Source organism: Cryptomeria japonica, chromosome 1 (genome assembly GCF_030272615.1).
Source record: "Cryptomeria japonica chromosome 1, Sugi_1.0, whole genome shotgun sequence".
NCBI classification, from domain to species: Eukaryota; Viridiplantae; Streptophyta; class Pinopsida; order Cupressales; family Cupressaceae; genus Cryptomeria; species Cryptomeria japonica.
The window spans coordinates 73,807,831-73,831,139 of NC_081405.1; the positions used below are offsets into that span (position 1 = coordinate 73,807,831).

At 36.2% G+C, this 23,309-nt stretch overlaps 1 protein-coding gene across 10 annotated transcripts in view; it reads right to left on the minus strand.

Annotated features, from left to right (window-relative positions):
- Positions 1–2,080: 2,080 nt before the first annotated feature.
- The window catches only part of LOC131041926 (uncharacterized), a 30,153-nt gene continuing 8,924 nt past the window's right edge, over positions 2,081–23,309 (minus strand). For 3 of the 10 annotated variants that reach the window (XM_057975185.2, XM_057975183.2, XM_057975179.2), the window contains 3 exons: positions 5,523–5,773; positions 5,270–5,405; positions 2,081–2,482 (listed from right to left, as the gene is read on the minus strand). In XM_057975185.2, coding sequence (XP_057831168.2) covers positions 2,411–2,482; positions 5,270–5,405; positions 5,523–5,716 — 402 coding nt within the window. In that variant the 5' untranslated portion in view covers positions 5,717–5,773 and the 3' untranslated portion in view covers positions 2,081–2,410. Of the gene's footprint in view, positions 2,483–5,269; positions 5,406–5,522; positions 5,790–9,145; positions 9,225–23,309 lie in introns of all 10 variants that reach the window. The other 7 variants (XM_057975187.2, XM_059207602.1, XM_057975182.2 and 4 more) reach the window with 6 other exon arrangements.

Here is a 23,309-nt window from a genome sequence, read left to right on the forward strand (position 1 = left end):
GTAGGGGGCCAACACACATTTTTCAAAATTAAAGTTTTATTAGATATATCAAGTGGCCAAATAAGATATAAGAATAATATGTTTGATGAAGGTTTTGTTGCCATGTGCCTCATCAAATATAAGATGCATTATATGCAAGCATGCCATGCTATATGTCAATTTCAAAAATTTATAAGATATTGAGAAGTTAATAATATCCCACATTCCCAAATATCATTCTAGATCGACACATTTGATTTGCCATTAAATTAAATCAAAATTTTAGAAATACAAACCATATCACATATAAAGAAAACCACTAATTAATTATATAATATAATGTTTATTTTTAATAAATTAAATTATATTAAATATAAAATAAATATACAATTTTATAATGTTATGTTTTATTAACAATACATTTAAAATTATAATATTATATATAGATAATTATAATATATTTTTATAATAAAATAAATTTATAATTAAATTAAATTATAATGAATATGCAAATTAGATTTTTTTTAAAGTATTATATTTATAATATTTACATAAAGTACAACATTAAATGCTATGTCATACTAAATCAATTGATTTGTTGTCTTCATTTTCGTATCTAATAGTAACATTTTGTCTAATGAACAAATATGTTTGATACTAATTATACTTTTTATACATATTTTTATTTATATTTAAATAATAATAAACTAAAAAAGTTATTGTTGTTTTTATTTAATCATTTATTGACTTATTATATGAAAGTTACTATTATTTGTTATTATTTTTGTTTATTTTAAATTAATATTTTTGTTGATGTATATGAAAGTTACTATTATTTATTATTAGTTCTTAATTTAGATTTAGATTTGAATTATTGTAGAACAATCATATTTCGAACTTTTATTTTAATTTATACAATATTTTTTAAATTTATTTTGGATAATTTATAATTTTTAACAATATTAAATTCTCTCTCTCTCTCTCTCTCTCTCTCTCTTCCTACACCTCTATATATCTCTTTGCCTCTAGCTTTATATCTATCTCATTATCTATCCATCTCTCTCTACCCCAATATCTCTCCCTCGCTCTCTCTCTCTCTCTCTCTCTCTCTCTCTCTCTCTCTCTCTCTCTCTCTCTATATATATATATATATATATCCCTCTCTCCTCCCTCTTCTACATCGCCATCTCCATCTCCATCTTCCTCTCTATCTCAATCTCATAACTCTTATCACCTTACCCCTTTATCTTCCTCACACTTTTTACCCTCTATATCTATCTCTTTCCATCCCTCACTCTCCCTCACTCTCCCTATTGCAAACAAAACATGAGACTATTGGTAATGGAGCCTAATTATCTTCTCAATTCAAAGGTTTTGTTTCAAAAATGTTTGTCCATTTAAGTGGGATGCATAGTTGATTTGAAGCTATTACTTCTCCATGTAGACCTTTTTGCATAGACAATATTATTTAGCGAAATAGCCTACTAATTGACCTTGTGTGCTACACAACTGTATGGAAAAATAGACCCATTTTTTCTCTAATCAACCTTCCACACTTCTTCGGCATACCCATTACACACCAAGGTGCAATTGCTAGTTAGTTATACATAGTTATATATCTTGCACCCTGAATTAGATGTATATCACCAGCCACATCAATGAATTGTTTAAGGTAGCAACAAATGTTAAACGAACCATAAATTAAAATGAGTCATTGACCCTTTACTCTCAATGGAAAAACAAAGCGCTCTCCCGAACCTAACGAAGAAGCACTAACACTTCCAATCTCAGGGATAATACAAAGTGAACATCAATAATGGAAGTTTGGCCACTGGTTAAAGTGATGAAGTCATGTCAGCTGTTGACGAATATCTTGATGGGGCATTATCCTATATGATTTCAAGTGATTCAATTTTAAGTCCCCATTACTCCATGGTTTGCATACACAGTAAGGGCGAGTGAAGAAGGTTCACAACAATATGTATTCCATGATTAATCAGAAACTATTGCTATAACCGTACATGTTAGGGTGGAAATTTGACCATCGCACTCTCTCATAGGGTGGTATTAATTCTTGATTTAACTTCACGAATACCCAAAATAAAACAAAAATCTCTAGTTTTTCCCAATGTATTGGATAAAGCAAAATGAGCTTTAGATATTTGAGTTGAAGGGTAATACAACATGTTTGATGCTATCAATTGCATGTGTTTACTGATGCAAAAAAGAAGAACAAAGCCATTTTACATTAATCTTATATTTTATGCCAATGAAGGAAGGCATAAAAGGCGCAATCTCAAAAAAATAATGCATGCAACATGTACAAAGATAATTCTCAAGAGCTGAAATTCTGAACTTTCCATATTCATCTAATTATAACTGGCAACCTAACAACACGCTGACATCATATTGATCATTGGCAGCCTTTTAATCACCCTGTGTTCTTCGGTCTGGGAATCTTTTTATATTCAAAATCGTTGATATTGACTTTTTGTTGCAAAGCCTGCACAAACAACTCTACAGATCAGTCTATGTCAGCAGAGGGCCAAGTCAAACATTAAGAAACATCACGAGAATGGAAAAATTATCTGCCCTAATGTTTCTACATTGTGGTCTTCTACACAAATTGTTTTCAGCATAGCTCTATATTTTTCTAATGTTCAAATATACTAAAGATTCTACCAATATGAATCTAAAATTTGAAATTCTAATCCAACTTATAAAAACAGACCAAATAATATCATGCATTAGTTTTTGTGTAATGTCCCCTTTTTAGTTCCTCTGGTTTCAAACTCTAGTATACAGAATATAACCTTACACAATTGATTATTAATAAGAATTCCTTATTTTTAACACGTTGATCTAATATTGCTGTCAATATTAAAATTATTATATTCTATGTTCCACTGCATTTTAGGGATGGGAGGACGGTAGTCCAAGGGCCATTTTTTCCGGACAGCAACATATATATAAGAAAGAGACCGAGAGTAAAATTTCTACAAGTCAATGTACAGCATTATATAGCATGACAATGTTTGCATGATGTCTACAGCTTTCATGCCAACCACATCCCCCAAAAAAATATTTGTGTACTTCTCACACAATACCACACAATACCACACTATGGCAAATACACCTTTAATACCATAACAAGAATTTTGAAGTTTGCAACTTTTTTGAACAATGAAATCAGAAATCCAAATTATCGCTGGCAGTGTTAACTATTATATACCTTATATCATCAACTATGAATTTGAATCATTATATATTTATTGTTGTTATACTACAGTAGCTGCTGTCACAGTTGTCATAATTAATTTAATTGCTGCTATAATACCATCATGATATTTATTGCCGTTGCTATAAATGCTGCCGTGTTATACTGCTTTTAGAATGCTGCCATGACATATTTAACAGTCTTCTTTTAATCGTTATGAACTATTTTTTTTAAACATTATAAAAAACCGTTTTTCTGCAAGGGACACCTAGCCATCCCCAGGATGGTCAAGGGACGTCTGAGATGTCCACGACTGTCTTGGAGATGGCTAGGCATTCCCTACATGTTTCCCGCTGTCTCCAATTTTGGGGACGCATTTCTGGGACGTTTCTGGAATTTTTCATATTGGGGGGACAGCTAAGAGACGTTCCATAATGTTCCCCATCACCAAAAAACCTCAACGGACGGGGACGATGGTTTGAGGGGTGGGGACATGTCCCCATGTAACACAGATTAAATTGCTTTGGATACTCAGAAATATGCCCAGACTTATATCAGGGTATTATTTTCTGTAGTTCTGTTGATTTCCTTTAGATGTGCAGCAGTTTAATAAAATGGGTGTCTTTGTAATTAACTTCTAATCTGCCTGATTCAGGGGTTTCTGTCCACAAACACAGCAAGGAAAATGAAAGGGTTTTTTTGCCCTTTAATTTTCAGGCCTCGAGGGGTCTCATACTCAGATTGTTAAGATACAGTCTACGCACCACAGGAGATATAAACAGACATATAAAATGTATTCGATGATGAGATAAATCTCCTTCCTTGAAGTTTCTTTATAACCTTCTTCCCCATAGGGGACAACTGCTCTCTGCCCTTTTATAAACTAAATGTGATTAACAGCTATCTCCCTTAAACAGGGGTGGCTTCTTGAATAAACCCATGAACATGCTGGGGATCATTTTAAATGGAATATAACGAATTGCAGCTGTAGTGAGTGTTAATGCCAAGATAGATAGCCAATGAATTGGCTGCAGCTTCCCCTTCATAAATGTTTCAGACAAGATGTCAGCCGGTAGAAATTGATTCGCATGGAATAAATAGGCCATCCATGATATTTATGAATTTAAGGACACTTTACATTTTGAGTTTCCGGGTCCATGCCATCCTTATCATAGTTCCAAAACTTGGACTCGTCAAAAAATCGGTAGTCCAAAATTTTGACTTGCACTCAGTACTTGATAAAAATTTGACTAAAAAATTTACTGAGACACAAAATAAACTTAGTTAATGCATGAGATGCATAAAAAATGAATTTAGAGAACACACCAAGTCTATTTTGATCAACGTAGTATTATTCTGAATTGGGATTCTCTGGGCAAATCAAAAGTACAAATAGAATTCGATTACTTAGGATTCAATCAGGAGATTAAAAACTGCTGAAAAATTCATTTAAATTGCAGGAAAATGCTGTTTTTATTATTTAAAAATTTCAATCCTAGTAAGGGGAAAACCAGAACCTCAGGTTTTCCTTCCAGTGCAGCCCAAAACATTTTTTATGTTTTTCTTTTTAAAACCAATGGGAGAGTCTGGGGGCACTAGGCACCATGATACAGGGCAGGGCCAAGGGGCCACCAGCCAAAAACTATGGGCTCTGAGGCCTTGGGGACCTTCATGGTGCATGCCATTTTTACAATTTTGTCGCTTTTAACTAATTGTCAATAAATCCTTTTAACCAATCACATCAATTCATGCCACTGAGATACTAACAACTGATGATGAAAATGACAAAAGAAAAAGAAAATCAGGGTTTTAGAATGGTGTGCAATTTTTTTGGGTGGTCAAGTCTGCAGAGAAAACTCATGAAATACCCACAAGTTTCAGGTGAGATTCTCTCTAGGAGTCAGTGCATGAGTCTCTGGTGAGTTACTCACCAGGCAGAAAAAACTCACTCGAGTTTGCAAAGTATGGGTTGTTATAATTTATAACCCTGTTAAATAATGTAAACACATTATAATGCAATTAGAAATACACAATCTCATTTCATGATATATGTGATGCAGGTTGACTGCTAACCTTCAGTTCATCTTCTAAATTTATTTGTTTAGGTTTGGAGATCACAGAATTGCCAAGAGGCCCTTCTCTAGAAAGTGCTTTTGTTATTTCAATAGCCTCCCACTCACGATCTTCCTTTTCCTTCTGCATTTCCTTTCTGTATAGGGACACTTGAAAATGTTCAATCAGACAGTTTACATATAGGCCATTATAAACAAGAAAAGGAATAACATACCACAATATGGAAGACAATCTGAACAAAAGCTTTGCTTACCTCCCTTGCTGAAGATGACCAAGACCAAGGGCACCCAGTGCTGTAAGGGAAATTAGTGGCAAACCAAATCGTAGAAATGGATTTGAACGGATCCATCTTTTATAATTTGCTAACTTGTATGCTTTTTGATAAGTAGCAGGTTCTGTAGGCCCCACTGTGGCAACTTTTGGAACATGCTCCGATTTCAGGTCCATTTTTTTCTCCAAGCTTAACACATCCAGCTCTGCAGAAGCACATTCCACACCACTTACCTTCCAAAAAAAACAGCTAAGCATGTTGAGTGTCACATAACTATTATTTCATGATGGTCATGAAATATCTTGCTTTCTGCAGTTTAGAAAAAGCTCAAACAATATCTAATAGCACAAGGCGTGTTTTGTCATGCCCCGCTTTGACAGTAAATACCTTAACAAAAGAAAATTGTCTTTTCAAAGACTCCACAATTTTCTTGTCTCCTAAATCGAACTAAGATAAGCAAGAAAGAAAAATTTAATGGCCGACTCATCAAAAGATGGAAATGATATTAAGTATAATTAATAGTGAAATTACTATTCCAAAGCCGACTCATATGACAGTAATTGTTTACCATGATCACAATAAACAAATAGAACAATTCCATGCACAGGGAATAAGAGAAACTAAGGTGGCGCATATATCAAAGCAACTCATTATCATGCTGGCTGACTAGAAGGTTAGAAGCGAATCATTATAATAGTCAATAAAGGTGCAACGATTAAAGGAAGTAATCCTTATTAAAAAGAAGAGAAGAAATAAGTCAATGAGATATTATTATTAAAAAAGTATTATGTGACAAAGCAGCAATCAAGTAAAAGGATTGAAATTAGTCTACTAAAGTAGCGTTTACAAAAGAAGAGTTATTTGATTGTTAAATTAAGAAAACAATGGTTATATTAAAGTCTACAAAGGGTGCGATCTGCCTTTTATGATTGTCATAGTTAGTTTGTTAAGGCAGCGTTGAAATTAGAAGAGGAAGACTTTCTTGACTAGCCCCCACTTTTCATAAAGGCATCCCTCTTAGTAAGAGTCGCTTCTATTCAGAAAAAGGGGTGATAAGGCATAAAATATTATTCAGGATGTAGAAGTTTGAGGGGGAGGGGAAATAAAGATATATAAGATCTACACATTCAGATCTGTACATAAAAGTAATAGAAGATTATCAAGAGAGATCCATCAAATAGAAATCTGAATAAATGAATAATATTCAGCATACAATCCCTGTGCATTATTAAGTGTTTGGGTCTGATGCATAATGCATGGACCATGATATTACTGATTTGCTATTTTGTCATCCATGTAGAAATGGATGTAATTAACATATTATAGTTAATATGCATTTACACAATTTCTATCATTACTATGCATATATGAAAAATTAATGATGATGAAGATTCCTTTAAAGCTTATAGCCAATTAGCCATCCCAATTTGGAGGGGAGATTGTGCATATGAGGAATGCAAGTAGCTAGGAAGCCATTCTGGTAGAGACACCCCAAGTGGGGCTGGGAGGCCGAATGACGGTTGTCATTCTGTGCTCCTGGGCTGGATGGAATGGCTTGAGGCACCTTGTATGATCTCCCAAGTGGTGCTCCATAATGGCGATGGGTAGAACCTTAAAGGAATCCCAAATGTATATTATGTAATTTACAATAATGATTAAGATAATGTCCCCAACTCTAGCAGGGATGATCGATTTTATATCTAACATGATTGAGAGGTCTCAATCAGGATCTAATTGGTAAATGATATCTCTATTTCACTCCTTACTATAGTTGGAATTGTGATTTTAGGGCATAAACTAGGGCATCAAAAAAGGGGACATTACATATTTCAAGATTATATTCACATAAATATGTTTCACAACCATACAGAGCTGCAAATAAGATAAAAATTATGCCTACAAGATGCACATTGCAAATGATAGATACAGTTCATCACCTAATATGTTCAGATTTTTATAAACAATACAAGCTTCTTCCATTGATCCCAAACATAAATTATAACAAGAAATCATCCACTGCATGACACAGCAGAAAAAGCCAGTATAACAAAGGCTGAAATACAAGTATCTAACTTATTTGATTAAAGTTATTCCAACTAATGGTGGTTTGTAGCCCCTATGAAAAACATCTACATTATGTTTCCAAGCACAAAGAAATGGATATCCTGTGGTATAGATCAGCTTTGAGGTCTCGGAGGAAAATGAAGTTCTGCATAGTTGTATTTTGTATAATGACACCCTGGGAAGTTTATCTTACTTTCTCTAAAGGATTATAACAGACAAGCATTACAAGAGAATTCTTTTAAGTCAAAATGCCCTATTGAAGGATGGTGATTTTATTTGCTCTTAAGTATAAATTTTTAATCTCTATTGCTTATAGAATCTTTAAGGTTTAACCATTCTTGGGATACCAAGTATGCGATGCAAGTCTATTTCTTTAGTCTAAAACCCACAGCACCATATAAATCTTAAGATCAATAACTAACCTGTGGGCAAGATATTAAGCAAGCTTCGCACAGACCATCACATTTGAGCAGACTGTATATTATAAATATACAATCCCTTAGTGTATGGTTCAACCATGACTTTATGCAGAAGATATTTATCTGGATAACTTTTATCAGCTTGTATACACCATGCTAACCACCATTGAATGATGATGCAGCCTTTGAGAGATATTGATGCATGTAGTTTGATTCACTACCATGTAAATGAATTAGAAGACTACTTAATAGTTTTCTGAGATTGAGCAGGCCACAAATCTATAGACTGCCACATGAATCAAATTTTTTGAACCTGATAACTAAGGTAAAATGACATGCTTAGGCAGGTTTCAGGCACCTTCATAGTGGACGCATCAAGAGCTATCAAGCATATTAACTTAGGCTATTACACATCTTATAAGACCCAGTCCTAATGACTCTTTCATTTTTTGGATGAGTTCGATTACATATGAACCAATCAGTATTTAGTATTTACAGAAGACAATGAGTAATTAGGGATCAGTTATTTGAAAATTGCATTATCCAATCTTCCAAATACAAATGCTCAAATAGAGATGAAAATTAAGTCATTTTATAGTCCACTGAAACTCTAGTAGTTTTGCTATTTTATTTGTTTCTGAATAATAAACGTGTATGCACTGCAAAGACATATATGCCACAGTACACAATGACTCATTTCTCTATATAAGTATGTGCATATACATCTTCACTTAAAAATTCAGGGCCTTCATTCTTTTAAAACTTCAGTGAATTCATGTTGGAAGCTATTCTAAATTTGAAACTTCATATAACCCAACTCTTACAAACTGACAACCATCTGGCAGTAAAGTACGATGACTCTATATCACAATGTCAAAAATCTGAAATTTCAATAAATACAACATAAATGGAACTTGAATCACTACATCAAATTAGAATGCATTTAGTACAAATGCAAATTAAATCTTAATAGGACAGCTCCTGAAATCAATGTAAATTAAAACTTCAATAGGAAATCTCCCTGATCTTTAATATAAAAAAGTTGCTGCTATATTTAAAACATACTACTTTTGGAAATGACACAAATATAGGTATTGATAAAGTATCTTCTCCATCCCTTACCTTTTCAGAATATACTATACATAGGCATTCTTGAAAGATACCCAGAAGGGCAAGAGTGTACAGGGATTAATCTTTCCAACTGGACCATTAAAAATACAAAACACTATATTAAGCCATTGATATTTTCCCACTAGTCTAAAACTCTTGCGAATTTTGAAAAACAATGAACAGTTCAAAAATTATGCAATTAGGAGTCCAGATGTTTTGCAATGATTACAGTTTGATGATAAATGTCAATAATTGCGAAGATCATGAATATGATAGTTAATTTTAGAAAAGCAAACTATCCTACAGTTAAATAAAATTATAAATTAATAACCAGCCAATGCTAGTACATTCTTACAAATACTCAAGGCTTGATACTAATTATTAACGGGAGCCCACCTTCCATGCTCTCACAGTACAAGGGCAACCAACCTTGAGACTGCAGTTTACAAACGTTTCAACGAATTCCTAATGAGACTATTATAGGAACCTACTTTGAAAAGAAAATGACTTATTTGAATTTCAATACAAATGCTGTTTATGGATATCCTGGTGTTTGCTAATGATTAGTATGACATGATATTATGGCTTATGATTTAGTGTCAATTCCCAGTGACTAATATTGTGTGCAGGACCTAGACCAGGTTTCTCTTATAGAAGGCATTTCAATTAGTAAGTTTGTATTCTCAAATGTTCTTTATTATTTATTCTAATTGAAATTGTGGTTTTAGGGCAAAATATAGTAATATCCCCAAAAGGGACATTAAAATTTCCTGCTTTGGAAAGTCAAGGTGATTTTGTTACTGAAAGAAAATGATCTTTGGGAAATCGTTAAGGATGTGATGACTCCACCCACAAATACTCAACACTTGGCAAAAGAGAAATAGGCTAAAGACCAGTGGATAATCATAGATGTAGCAAAGGATGATTCAATTCCTCATTTGTCAAAAAAGAAAATAGCCAAGGAGATGTTTGATGCTCTTGTCAATATTTTCCATAGTTCCACGGGGTTTGGGGACGTTTCCTTGGGGGGACGGGGAAACGTGTTTTGGGGACGGGTCTACTTGGGGTCTAAGTTTGGAAATGCCGGGGGGGCGGCGGCGGGGGAGTGGTGTTGACATAATACATTTAGTACTTGAAAAATTAGTTGCAAAAATATGTATATGTATAACCATATAAGGAATAAGTAAACACATTGTAATGATTGCAATGAACTTTGAACAATAAGTTAGAAGTAGAAACTAGAAAGATTGTGTTGGAGTATCTTAAAAGGATCTAACCCTAAAGATAGTAAAAACGTTAATTAACTTACCCCTATCATTTCAGCTCAAGGTATAGAAATAATAGCATAAATCTATTTCAATTTTATCGTCATGAAAAACATCTTTATATGTGTAATGACCACTCTAGATGATCTTTTATTTTTTAACAAGCATAAGAACCATGCAAACTAAAACAATGCTTATCAATGCTATTAAGTACTGATAACAATTACAAGCTGATACAAATGTTGGTACAAGGCAGCACATTGAAAATACACTTTCTAGATTGCCCAAATTGCATGAAACTAGCATCCAATAGAAAACAATAAAAGAAAATACCTTGAAAAGGCAGCTGAAATGATCACTATAGGTCCGAAACACACATTTGGTTTAAATTATTGTATACAACAATGCAGGTCTGATACAACTAAAAAATATGTTGCAGGTCTAAAACATCACCATTGGAGGTCCAAACAACCCCTTAAAGCCTCCTAAAAATCACTCTATGCAACCATGTTCGCCCCCAAACAATGCCAAACAGCCTGAGATACACTCAACCTACCAATCAGTATTAAAAAATTGCAAGTCAGTTTGCAAGTCCCCTCCAAGGTTGAGGGACATCTGGGACTCCCCTTTGGCGTTTCTAACACAAGAAACTTTTGGGAAACGTCCCCCTAGTGAGGAAACGTCTCGGAGACAGTGGAGGAAACTTGGTGGCGGTGGAGGGACGACAGAGGGACGTTCTCTAGGAGTTTCCGCATCTCGGGGACGTGCCCGTCTCGGAAACACCTACATTTTTAGGGGGGCGCTTCCCCGTGGAACACTGATATTTTCGAAAGACAAAACACAAATAGGAAAACAATATTGAGAAACAAACTTAGATCCATAAAGAGGACTAAATTAGAGATCATTACTAAATACCTGATGAAGACCACACAACTTTGTAATCATCTTTATGTTAAGCATTTGTTCAAGGCATTTGTGCTCGAAATAACCTTCCTTCCTTCGAAAGGATGTGGAATAACTATCCAAGAGGAAACTTGAGAGGAGTCAAAAGGCAACAAAATGGGTGGTGACAAGAATTAGCTCTCTATGGATAGATGGAGGGAAATAAAAGGAAAAATGAACAACAAAGGTAGGGGAAAGGATGCGAAGGATCCTCACAGCCGAGGAAGAAGGAATTGAGTAAAATTAAGTGCTTCATGTGTCATAAGTTCAGTCATTATGCATCATAGTGTCTAGACAAGAAGAACCATGGGAAGCAGCAACAAGAGGAAGTGACAACCGCAGTAGGAATTTAGGTGAATGGATTCGCTTTTCTAAGTTTAATAAAGATTCCTCAATGGTATCTTGTCTTTATATCAGCACATTCCTAGGAATGCTTGGTATGTGGACAGTGGGGCCTCTAGGCATATGTCATCAACTCAGGAGTATTTTACCAACTTAAAGAAACATAACTCTAGAGTTTAGGTTGAGCTTGGTAACAATGCCAAGTATCTAGTAGTAGGAGTTGGTATAATTCTCTATTGACTTCAATCAAGTAACTCTTTGGAGTTTGATGATGTGTTGTTTGTTCCTAGTATTAGGAAGAATATGCTTTTAGTTTTGGTTATGAACAATAAGGTCTTGGTTGTAGAGTTCAAGGATCAAGTTCTTATCAAGCCAAAAAAATCTAGCCCACTTACAGCATAGGTTATCGAGTTTAGAGCAAGCAATCTATATAGGTTACAAGTTTACAGGATGAACCAGTTCAAGTTTTAATTCATAGCAATGACAAGCTATGCGAGTTATGGCTCAAGAGGATAGGACATCTGCATCACAAAGTGTTTCCTATTCTGAGGGAGATTGTCATAGGACTTCTAAAGTTCAATATGAACAATAGGGAGTATGTAGAGGATGCAAACTTGGCAAGCATGTCAAGGTTGACTTAACAAGTAGCAAGTGTAGGTCTAAGGAGATTTTAGACTTCATGCATTTAGATGTGTGTGGACCAATCTTGGTAGGATTAATTGTAAGAAATATCTATTATGTTTCCTATATTGAAGACTTCTCTTACAAGACAAGGATCTACTTCTTAAAGACCAATGATGAGGTCTTTAGCAAATTCAAGAATTTAAAGCTCTAGTTGAAAATCAAACAAGGGAGAAGATCAAGGTGTTGACATCAGGCAATGGGGAAGAGTATACCTCAGAGGAGTTTGAGAGTTTCTACAAGGAAGTAGGGATAAAGAGGTAGTTGTTCTGCACAACCCACAACAAAATGGGGTTGCAAAGCAGAAGAATCATTTCATTATAGGGCCTGCTAAGGCCATGATTCATTACCTGAATTTGATGATGTTTCTTTGGGCAAACGCATGTCTTATAGCAATCTGTATCTAGAAAAAGTGTCCTCATAGGATTTTGGAGGACTGGACATCAAAAGGAGCATTCAGTGGTGTGAAGCCAAAGGTGGGTCTCTTTGCATCTTTGGTTGTCCAGTATATATCCATATACCTATAGAGAAGAGTACCAAGTTGGAACCTTCCAGTAGGAAGGGTGTATTTGTGCGTTACAGTGAAACTTCAAAGCTCTATAGGGTCTTTATTTCAAAGCAAAGGAAACTAGTAGTTAATAGGGAAGTAAGTTTTGGTGGAGACATTGCATCCAAGAAGACTCGAGACCTTGAGGAGCAAGAAGCTCAAAAGATTGAGGTTGGGTCTTGTTGACGTGCTTTTTATGACAACGCCTAACATAGAATAAAGTTGCCTAACGGTCACTTCACTCTCTCTTGATCAAAGTACAATTGTTTGCTAAGAATGCAGTGAGTTCAAACAATCAACTCCAAGGTTCCTATGTGCAATGGATGTGACTCAGTTGGCTGATGTGATTTGCCGGTAATCCAAGGGGACTTACACACACATGAAGAAGATTAAACAATTCATAACTTTCAAGGAATCCGATTCACAAATGATTTGTCAATGGCAAGCTCTTTTTTTAGGATTTCGGGTTTAAAATATGCAGAAAGTAAATAGGAAAGGGGTTTACGGAAATCTAATCTAAATCTAAGAACAAGGAGACAATGATTGCTTGGGTGAAACCAAACCGCACTTGCTTCGCCAACTTTGTACATCTACACAAAGACGATGCAATCTTCAAAGGTTGTGCAGGAGTTTTTCATACCACCAATGGACACCATCATAGAACAATATCCACCTGATGATTGAAGTTGAGTTTACAAATAAAAAGGCTCAGACTAGCATTGCAGAGTTAATAACAATCAGCTAATAACAAAAGGTATGAGCAAGGGCTTCATTGCAAACAATCTAATCAAATCCCATTCATCTAACAACTGAAAGCAAATCTACTCTAAGTGAAGAAAGCCAGATTGTGCAAGTTACAAAACAAAACAAGTATACACCATCAAATTGAACAATGTATTAAGTTACAGCTTCAACAACTTATCGCAACAATCTCAAAAAGCAATCTCTCATCTCTTACAAATGAGGGGGGTCACCCCTTTATATAGGCCTCAGGCCATGATTACATGCAAAATCCTAATTAGGGTTTTCCCCTAAAGATTCCACACACATGATGCAACAAGGTGGGAATATTCATTAAATGCCTACATCCACTAACAATAAATTCCTGCATGCCGAAAATGGCATCCACTTTGTGCACTAAATGTACCATTCTTCACTAAATTTGCCCAACATGTGTTGTATATTCCTCCATGCAAAAGTCGCCCCATCATGCCATGAATGCTCCATCATCTCCACATGCGACGACTGCATTAAAAAGGAATCTGCCATAATACCTTAAATGTGATGGTTGCATGCAAAAGATGCTCCATTAATTCAACATACGTTGACCTGACTACCACTTGGTCAAAGTATTCCAGCAATAAATATGCCACTATGTCATTCGGTTAGAAGATCCTCGTCTGGAAATGGACAACCATTATCTAACTCATTAATGGCATAAGCAATGAATTTGGCGACGACGGCCTCCAATTCTCCTACGAAGACACTTGGCACACTTTCTATCCTAAACTCCATCAAAGTAATTTCTTCTTCACTCTTGGAGAGAAAACTCTCCCATTCAGCTACCATTTCCTATGTCTTGGAAAATGCCCCCACAAAGAAAAATTCATGCAACTGGGCCCTTAGAAAATTTACTTTCACTCCGCCCTCATTCAACTTCCTTGCGAATAATGCCTCAGCTACATTGAGGATTTCCTCCTGTACTCTTCTGATCGAGTCTTTCAAAGTCAAAGACTTCGTGCTAAATCTTTCAAAGGCCTAACTTCTAGTGCAGGCGGCGCAAAGCCATCGCAAGATATCATAAATCTCGTTCTCTTGAATCACCTTTCCGTCTATCAGTGTCTGCTTTGGAACTTTCATCAAGGCTTTGAGTCGTGGAATGGTTAGGTCTTGATAAATGTGAACATCTTCCCACACACCATCTGTTACCTCTAGCCGGTTCAAGAGGGCAACTAGTCTAGAATGAAGGCTTGCCAGTTCTTCAATGAATTTTCCGACTGCGGTGAAAACATCATCCACCCATTCCTTTGAATATTGGGCAATTTTCTTAACCTTTTCAACGACATCAATGGATTCTTTAGGAAGAGAGGAAGGCGTAACAAAGGATGGATCCTCCTCCCTGAGTGGATGTTTGAAACTCTTGACATACTTGCAGAAGGTCCTATTTTCACTCTTTAGCCTTCTACATTTTTCCTTCATAGCCAAGGAAGATCCTTCAAATTCATCTATCACCTGCATCAAGGAAGCATGACCCAAATCAACCTCTCTGAACACATAATCACCTAGCATGATTTCATTTCTGTCCTTGTCCACTGCAGGCTTTGCTATATGCAAAGTTCCAGATCCAGACTCATCCCTTGTGACCTTGGAAAACTTTCGAGCAGCCGCCTTTTCTGTTGGTTTATCCATTCTTCTTAGAAGTTCTTCTAACTCCTGTACTGGATCTACTTCCTGTTTTGGTTCTTTTCTTAATCTGTCTCTCAACCAATCTGAAGCAATTGTCGACTGATCCTGAATTTCTATCTGTGCCTGTTCCTGTGAAGCTTCCTCCATTTTTCTCCAAGGATTGTTTCCATGAACTATCTTGGTGTGGCTCTTTTGGATGAGACAAAAATTCTTGCCTTTGACCTCTTGGCTGAGTTGGCCTACGTGCAGCGCTGATGCTAAGAACATCCTGTGTAAGTGTGTTATAAGAAAATCACCCTGTGGTGGATTCAGTGGATTTCCTTGCGTGAACATTTCCACCTCTCGTACACTGGAAGAACTGGCTAGGGATTGAGCTTCTTCCACCCTTGCTCTTTTTTGCTATGGTTCTTCTTGGTGAATTTACTGCTGAACAGCTGGCTAGATATCCGGTTGAACATTTGGCTAGGCTTCCTTCCTTTTCCTTGTCCTAGGCTTCTTTGGGGCACTCTTTCCTTCACTAGGTCCAACTCCTTTTTGTTGGATTTCTCCTTCCTCAACTTGGGCATGTGATGATCCTTTAGTGGCCTCACTGTGGGAATCCAGATTTCCCATTAACTGGTAACTTAGGTGGACATTGTAATGTCCCTACTTTAAAATATAATTTAATAATAATAATAATAAAATTAAAATACAAAAGAATAAAAAATAAAAATATATAAAAATATAATTAAATTTAATTAAGTTAATGAATAGTCAAAAGACATGGAAGGAAAAGTTGTGACTTCCTCAACAATGAGATATAAAAGGGAGAAGAGAACCTCATTTGAGAGGGGAATAATTTGGTAATCAGAAGTGCAGATCTGATTTAAATAAGAAGTGCAGATCTAATTGTGAAAGGTTGTGTCTCTTGCCAAAGGGTATAAATGATGAAGAGGTGTGACCTCTCCCTCACGTTGAAAGATATAAAGGAAAGGAATCAAGAGCATCTAGAGAGATCACCATTGATCCGATCAGATCAGAACTGTTACCAAGTTACAGACATGTAACATCCTTGTTCTTGGTGGTATGCATGGGGATGTACTTAATATGTATGCTTAATATATGAAGGCTGATAATGTTTTTATGCAGAATTTAATGATAATATTAATATTGAGTTTACGGATCTGGAGAAATCAAAATCGAAGCTTTGGAGCTTGCTCGTATCCACATAATAATACTAGGGGAAAGGGAATCTTTCTTGTAAGGACTTTCTGAGCAATGATATTACATATATATACCGGTTGTACATAACAGCATTGGTAAATATTTGAGATAGATAATAATTAAAATTCTGTATCTTAATATTCTGAATATATATGTGTACATAAGTCTGGTTTTGGCATAATACTAGGGGGAACTGTTGTATAAGGCACCCTACATGATTATATTAGGTAGGGGAACTGCTATATAAGGCACCCTGCATGATCATATTGAGAAGGGAAACTGTTACATAAGACACCCTACGTGATCATAACAAGTAGGGGAACTGTTACATAAGACACCCTACATGATCATAACAAGCAGGGGAACTGTTATATAAGACACCCTACATGACCTTAATGAGTAGGGGAACTGTTGTATAAGACACCCTACATGATCATGCTTGAATAATTAAACAAGACACCCTATCAACCCTATGATAGCATACAGTATTGAGGTTGACTCGATCATAAATTATCACTGATTCTATTTTATAAGTCTCTTTTATGCTCTACTTAGTCATTTCTGCATATAGTCTTTACATGGTTATTTCTTTATGTAATTTTGTATGTATCTTTCTGACCTTGTTTTTCCAGGTTATCTACAGAAGGGGCTAAGGCATTTCCCTAAACCCTTAACCTAAGAACAAAAAAAACCATAATTAAAGCACTTAATAAATAGAGGACATTACAGACATTCCGTTCCTTCAACGTCCTGACATGCTGATTGATCCAATGCCTGGTGAACTTCAAAACTGGTCTAGCCAAAATGTCTAGATCATCAACTTCAAGTTCTGACCAATCCTGAAGCTGGAAAGGATGATCCATTACCTTTTCAAATTCCAGTTGCACTACGTTTGGACCCTCTTTCACTTGATCCGGCACTTGCATTATTTCACCAATTCTAATCATGTCAAGGGGTAGTCTAGAAAACATCTTTTTTCTGACCTCAAGATCATCCTTGGCAAGAGCCCAAAAATCTTTTAGGTGAAACTTGTGCACAAACTTCATTCTAGCTACCTTCCGGATTTTATTATATGGATCATAGTAAGATTAGGATGTGTAGAATGTTAAATGGTAGAATGCCAATTCCTCCACTGCCTTCTCAGCTACTACCAGGTTCGAGCACAATTCTACATAATCACCTAGGACAATTGGGAATTCAACAGATAATTTTCTTTTCTTTTTCTAAATTTGGTCATATGCTATCAATTGTTTGATAAGTTCCAGCAATACTAGTTTATTTGACAGATATCTTGGCAATTTATGTGGCTAGGAGGAAAATCCCTATGTCCTGATATAAGTAAACTTTGGAAACTGCAGGAACATGGCCCCAAACTTCTGCACTATTGCCCTGGCTTCCGATGACACTCTCGTATGAAGCTCATTTTGCATCAACCTGGTTTGATACATAGTGAAAGTGTCATTCACCAATTTGAATGAACTAGTGTTGGATAGGTGCGTCTGGGGATAACATTCATAAACCTTCAATTGTGTTGGTCCACATCCCATGGGCCCATTTCTTGGCAAGCCATCGAAGCCACCCATCCTTGCGAGTGAATAAATCACATAAGAGCTCATGTAAAAGGATTGGGTCTTCTTTTCCTTATGATTTTTCAACTGTTCGTGTACATAATGGCTAATCAATCTAGCACAATCCACCATCCCATTGTCATTTATGACTTCACTAATGAAGAAGAACATCCATGTTTCAAAATAGATGGCCTGCAAACACCCCATAATTTTGCTCAACATCATCAATAAGTCCACATACTCTAGTGAGCTGTTTGGGCATCTAGGAAATGTGAGGTCTTGGCCTCCGCATCTAGTTCTTGTGGATCGTTTCAGCACATTTGTCTGGACCTGCATCATATAGTCCTTGAGTTCTATCCTTAGTTTTGTAGGTCATGGAATGATGTGACAGAATTTTGAAGGTTTCCCCAATAGCTTCCGGAGTCAGGTTGCCAAGAAGCCTTCCACTCGACGTCAGAATTGTCCTTCTTTCCGAATTCTAGTGCTTCACGCATTCCAAGATTAATTCTGGACATTGGATAGATGGAGGGAAACCAGCCGCCGCAACAATTCCACTCTTAACAACAGGTGATGGAGCATGTCCAGTTATTCCAAACATTCTGATCCGGAAAGCAGCCAAGTTGAAAGTCCCTAGATTCGTGTCGCTGATCTCCTTCCACTTGGACACAATTTTGGACTCTAGAAGAAATCCCTTCATCTTGTTTTTAATTTGTGCCTACCTGGAAATAGTTGCTGCCTACTTGCCTCCTCCATTCCTCCGCGAACAAAACTTCTTAAAGGAAAAAAAAATTCTTCAAGTCCTTGAATCTTGCCACCTCCCTCCAATTCCAACTTTCGCATGTGAGAAATGAATTGAGTTCACTTGTTTAAATAGAATTCCTTCATTGAGTTGCTAAGTTGGCGAAAGACCAAAATTGGTAGTTGTTTTAATGTTGCATCATACTTTCCTTTCCATCATACCATGCAAACAAGTCCCACCATTATCCTTGAGTTTCAAAACGGAATTTTCCATTAATTCCTTGAGTCATGCATCATAACTTGGAATATTCTTTCTTTTTGAGTCGCCAACTTTCCATTTTGAATTTTGGAGGGATATTTGAAAGATTTACTTTAGATTTTTACTATCCATCCACTTGGCGAGAAAGCCTTGGAGAAAGAAAATTTATAGGAAGATAAAATTTAATCCAAGAAGAATTTTCTTGAAATTTTGAATTTGCCTTGATCTAGGAAAGCTTTTTCATCAATTTTCAACATCTCCTATTTTTTATGGATTTTTCAAATTAGGGTTCCAGGGTCCAGGAGAGTGAAAATTATCTCACAAATCCAAATCCATCATCATTTTGAAATTTGGATGATTTTTGATGCCCAAAAATGGATTTTTCAAAAAAATTCCAAGGGGGAATTTTCTTATTCAATCTATCCTTGACTGGCAATTTCCATGCCTTGGAATTTATCTTTCAAACCTGGGCACTTGATTTAACACATGAACGAATTTTCACTTGGAAGGAAAAATCCTCCCCTTCCTTGGTTTGGCACTTTCTTCTAGGCATGGGCACTAGATGCTTATAGTGGAGGAATTTCAACTTAAATTGTTTTTCCATGACCCCCCTTTCCTAGTGCCTCACCTCCAACTCGAGCACTATTTTTATTACATGGAGGAATTTTCAATTTTCCAACTTTTCCATGGCACCCCTTCTCCAGTGCCCATACCTGACCTTGGGCACTATTCATGCATGATGGAGGAATTTTTTGAATCCATTGCCTTTCCTTGACCCCCTCACTCCAGTGCTCTCCATTCTTCTTGGGTGCTAATTTGATGCCTTGGAGGAATTTGTGGTGCTTGATGACTTTCCTTGGCACCCTCCATCCAGCGGCCCCAACTAACCTTGGGCACTAATTCACTGCAGAGGAGGAATTTTGCCTTTGATGATTTTTTCCATGACCCCCTCTGTCTAGAGCCCTCAATTGGACTTGGGCGCCAAAATCACCATGAGGAGGAATTCTTCTTTCCTTGGTTTTTCTGTGGCCTCCTTCATTTGGCGCCCATGACTTGCTTTGGGCGCTAAAAGACCATCATGAAGGAATTTTGGGGGTGGAGGAAAATTCCTCCACCACCCTAATTTAGCGCTCATACCTGACCTTGGGCGCCATTTCACATATGCCAAGGAAAATTTGCTTGGACTTGACCAATGTTTTTCAATCATTTCCGGATCAGGATGACATATCTAGAATTGAAATGGATTTCTCTGCCAGACTTAGAAGATTTTCAATGCTTTCCACTTTTGGAATGGGAATCGATACCAGCCATTTTTTGATTAGTTAACCTGCTTTTCACATTTTCCGGATTTAGAAATGTTCAAGAATGCTCACTCTTCAGTACCAGGAGCCCTACCTGTCAATGAATCTGCCTGGAATTGACTTACTATAAAAAGTAAGTACTTCAAAATGTTAAGATTAGGGCCAAACAGGACAAGACGACACTTACCAATCCAGGAGGCAATGAAATCCCTAAAAAAAGGAACTTTCTAAAAATAGAAAGTTGCTCAAAAATCGCTCAAATTTCACGTGTAGGTTCCTTGAAGGGTATTGATTCCAATGCAACACTCAATTTTTCCAAAAACCTAAAAGAAAGGCCTCAAACCCAAGTCTAAAGGGCAAAACCCTAAAATGGACAAAATAGGCTCCAAACTTGGCCAAATTTACTCAAACGAGTTGCAGACTTGATCAAATTGACCCCCAAACACTTGCAAACTAAGGAGACTGACAAGACTGCCACGAAAAGACCCAACAAAACAAAAACAAAAGATCAAGAAGACCTAAAAAGTAGGGGTCCCCATTTGCGATGGGGTGATGTGTGATTAGGTCACAACAAGTCTCCAAAGACTCTAGTGGCTTCTTGTTTAGGATGGCAACCTTCAAGTTAGGAGTGAGAGACTTCAGCCCCTTCTATTTCTGATAGAAGACCTCCTTGGTTCACACAGACATTGAAGGATGTTTAGGAAAATGTTGAGGTTCCTAAGAGCACATTTAGGGAGAGTAGGCCTCAAAAGAAATTTCATAACTAAATAGCATTGTTTCTTCTCTTGCTACCTCAATGTAAGCTGTGAAAAAAACTCTTATGTGTGCCTTAGGATCTCCCTTGCCTCTATACTTGAGCAGCATTATAGAGCCTCCTGGTTTCCAAGAAGCAACAAATCAGTAGGTAGCTAATAATTTGGTGTAGAATTCCTTCCTCGCTAAGAAGGAGTATTGAGTTTTTAACTCAGATTGGAACTTTATTACAGGTTCAATGTGAAGGTGTGGAAAGAGTTTAAGAGGTTTGACTTATTCTATTTTGTATTTCACTTTTAAGGATTAAAGTGAAATTATTTTATTTAGCTAAATAAGTCTAATCAAGCATAGATATGCATTAGCAATTTAGGCTCATCTTCCATCTTATACTTAAAAGGGATAAGGATACTTTTTGTAAGTAAAACTGATTTTTGGAAGATTTGATTTTTCAATGAACTAGTATAAAGATACGAGCAAGATAGAAAGATTGTAACATACTGAATATAGTGAATTAGTGTGCAGCTGTGAGTAACATTAAAGATTATCTTGTAAGTTATTCAAAGGAATAAGAAATTGATTCGAAGGTGTAATTATCTGTGTATGCTTCTGCATTTTGAAGATTTCATTATTGTGTGGATTATGCAATTTTAAGCATCAGGACATAATCATCTATATTTGAATTGTTTTTAAAAAGATTGCTAGAGTACTAAAAATACTGTCTGGCCAACTAAACATTATCTCTATATGTGGAAAAATAGCTAATGTGTGTTTTCAGTTTCAGTTCTTGTTAACTCCAATCGAGAGGCCAAATTTTAATTTCAGCTTGTTTTTAATACATGAATTTACATATACTTTTTGTCTGGTTTTATCCATTTGGGTTTAACCTTTTCTTATAAGGTTCTTCTAATTCGTCTTTTTTAAACAGTGTTCCACGGGGACGCGTCCCCCCCCTTTTTGGGCGCTGCCCCTCGACCCCGCAAGGGGCGATACCCCTTGACCCCAACTTGGGGGCACTGCCCCCAAACCCCTGTTGAAAAATATAGGGGGAAACCGCGCCGATAGAAGTAGGGAAAATCTAACCTCCGAGTCTGATTAGGCTCCATATAACAACACAACTTAGAAATCTTGGTATTTAGATATAGTATTTCAAATTTCCTAGTCTCATTTGAAATGCAATTCTTATACTGTAATACTGTCATACATCTTTTCAAAACTAGTTTTTCAAGTACTATATGTATATGTATAACTATATCAGCACCACCACCTCGGCACCCCCCCGCCACCGTCCCCAAACTTAGGCCCTTGGTCCCCCCATCCTGGAGATGCGTCCCCCCGTCCCCAACGCCCGTGGAACACTGTTTTTAAATATATATTTGGCTTTAGCTTTTCCCATTTGCTTAGCAAAACCTCTTTTCACTCCCAATTAGTTATTCTAAACTTTCGGTGCTATTGACTTTCTTTTGTCATCCAAGGATACCGTTTCCTTCCTTTCTTTGTTTCCCTGAAAGAGAATGGCATCATACAATTCTTAAATCTTATTCTTGTTGGAATAATATTACATCAATAGTTAGATCATAGGATAGGTAAATAATAAATAAATTAGAATGTTAGTAGATAATAAATTAATAGGTTAGTTTATTGTTAGTAAATAAAACAAAAGTTGGTTGTTGGAAAATTTGGGTGCTTGAACAATATCATAGCTTTTATAAATCCCATTGTATTCAATGTAAAACATCATCCAAAAATTAATGTCATATTTTATGTTCTTATGATATTGATTTGCAACAATGGAGTGATCTGATGTTGTTTTGTGTTTGCTCTACCATTTCAATTCGATATCAGATTTCCATTTTGAGCTCGTATAAATGGAATGAAGAAACATTTATTTTGATTGGAGATATCAAAGCATTTATCCTTGCAATGCTTGTGAGTAGTGCAATGCCATTTTTTGTTGGTAGCTGGTTTTAAATTTAAAATGGCATTTGTTTATACCATTCTAATGCAATCTCAAAAAAACTGTGATATCTTTCACAGTTTTTAACAAAATTAAAAAATTTAAAATGTTTTGGAAAGCTGATGAAGAGGAGAATAACCCAGAAACATTTTGAAGATATTATTAGTATTCAGTGAGCAGTTTAAAGCAGAAGGTCACACATGAAAAATTGCCTCCA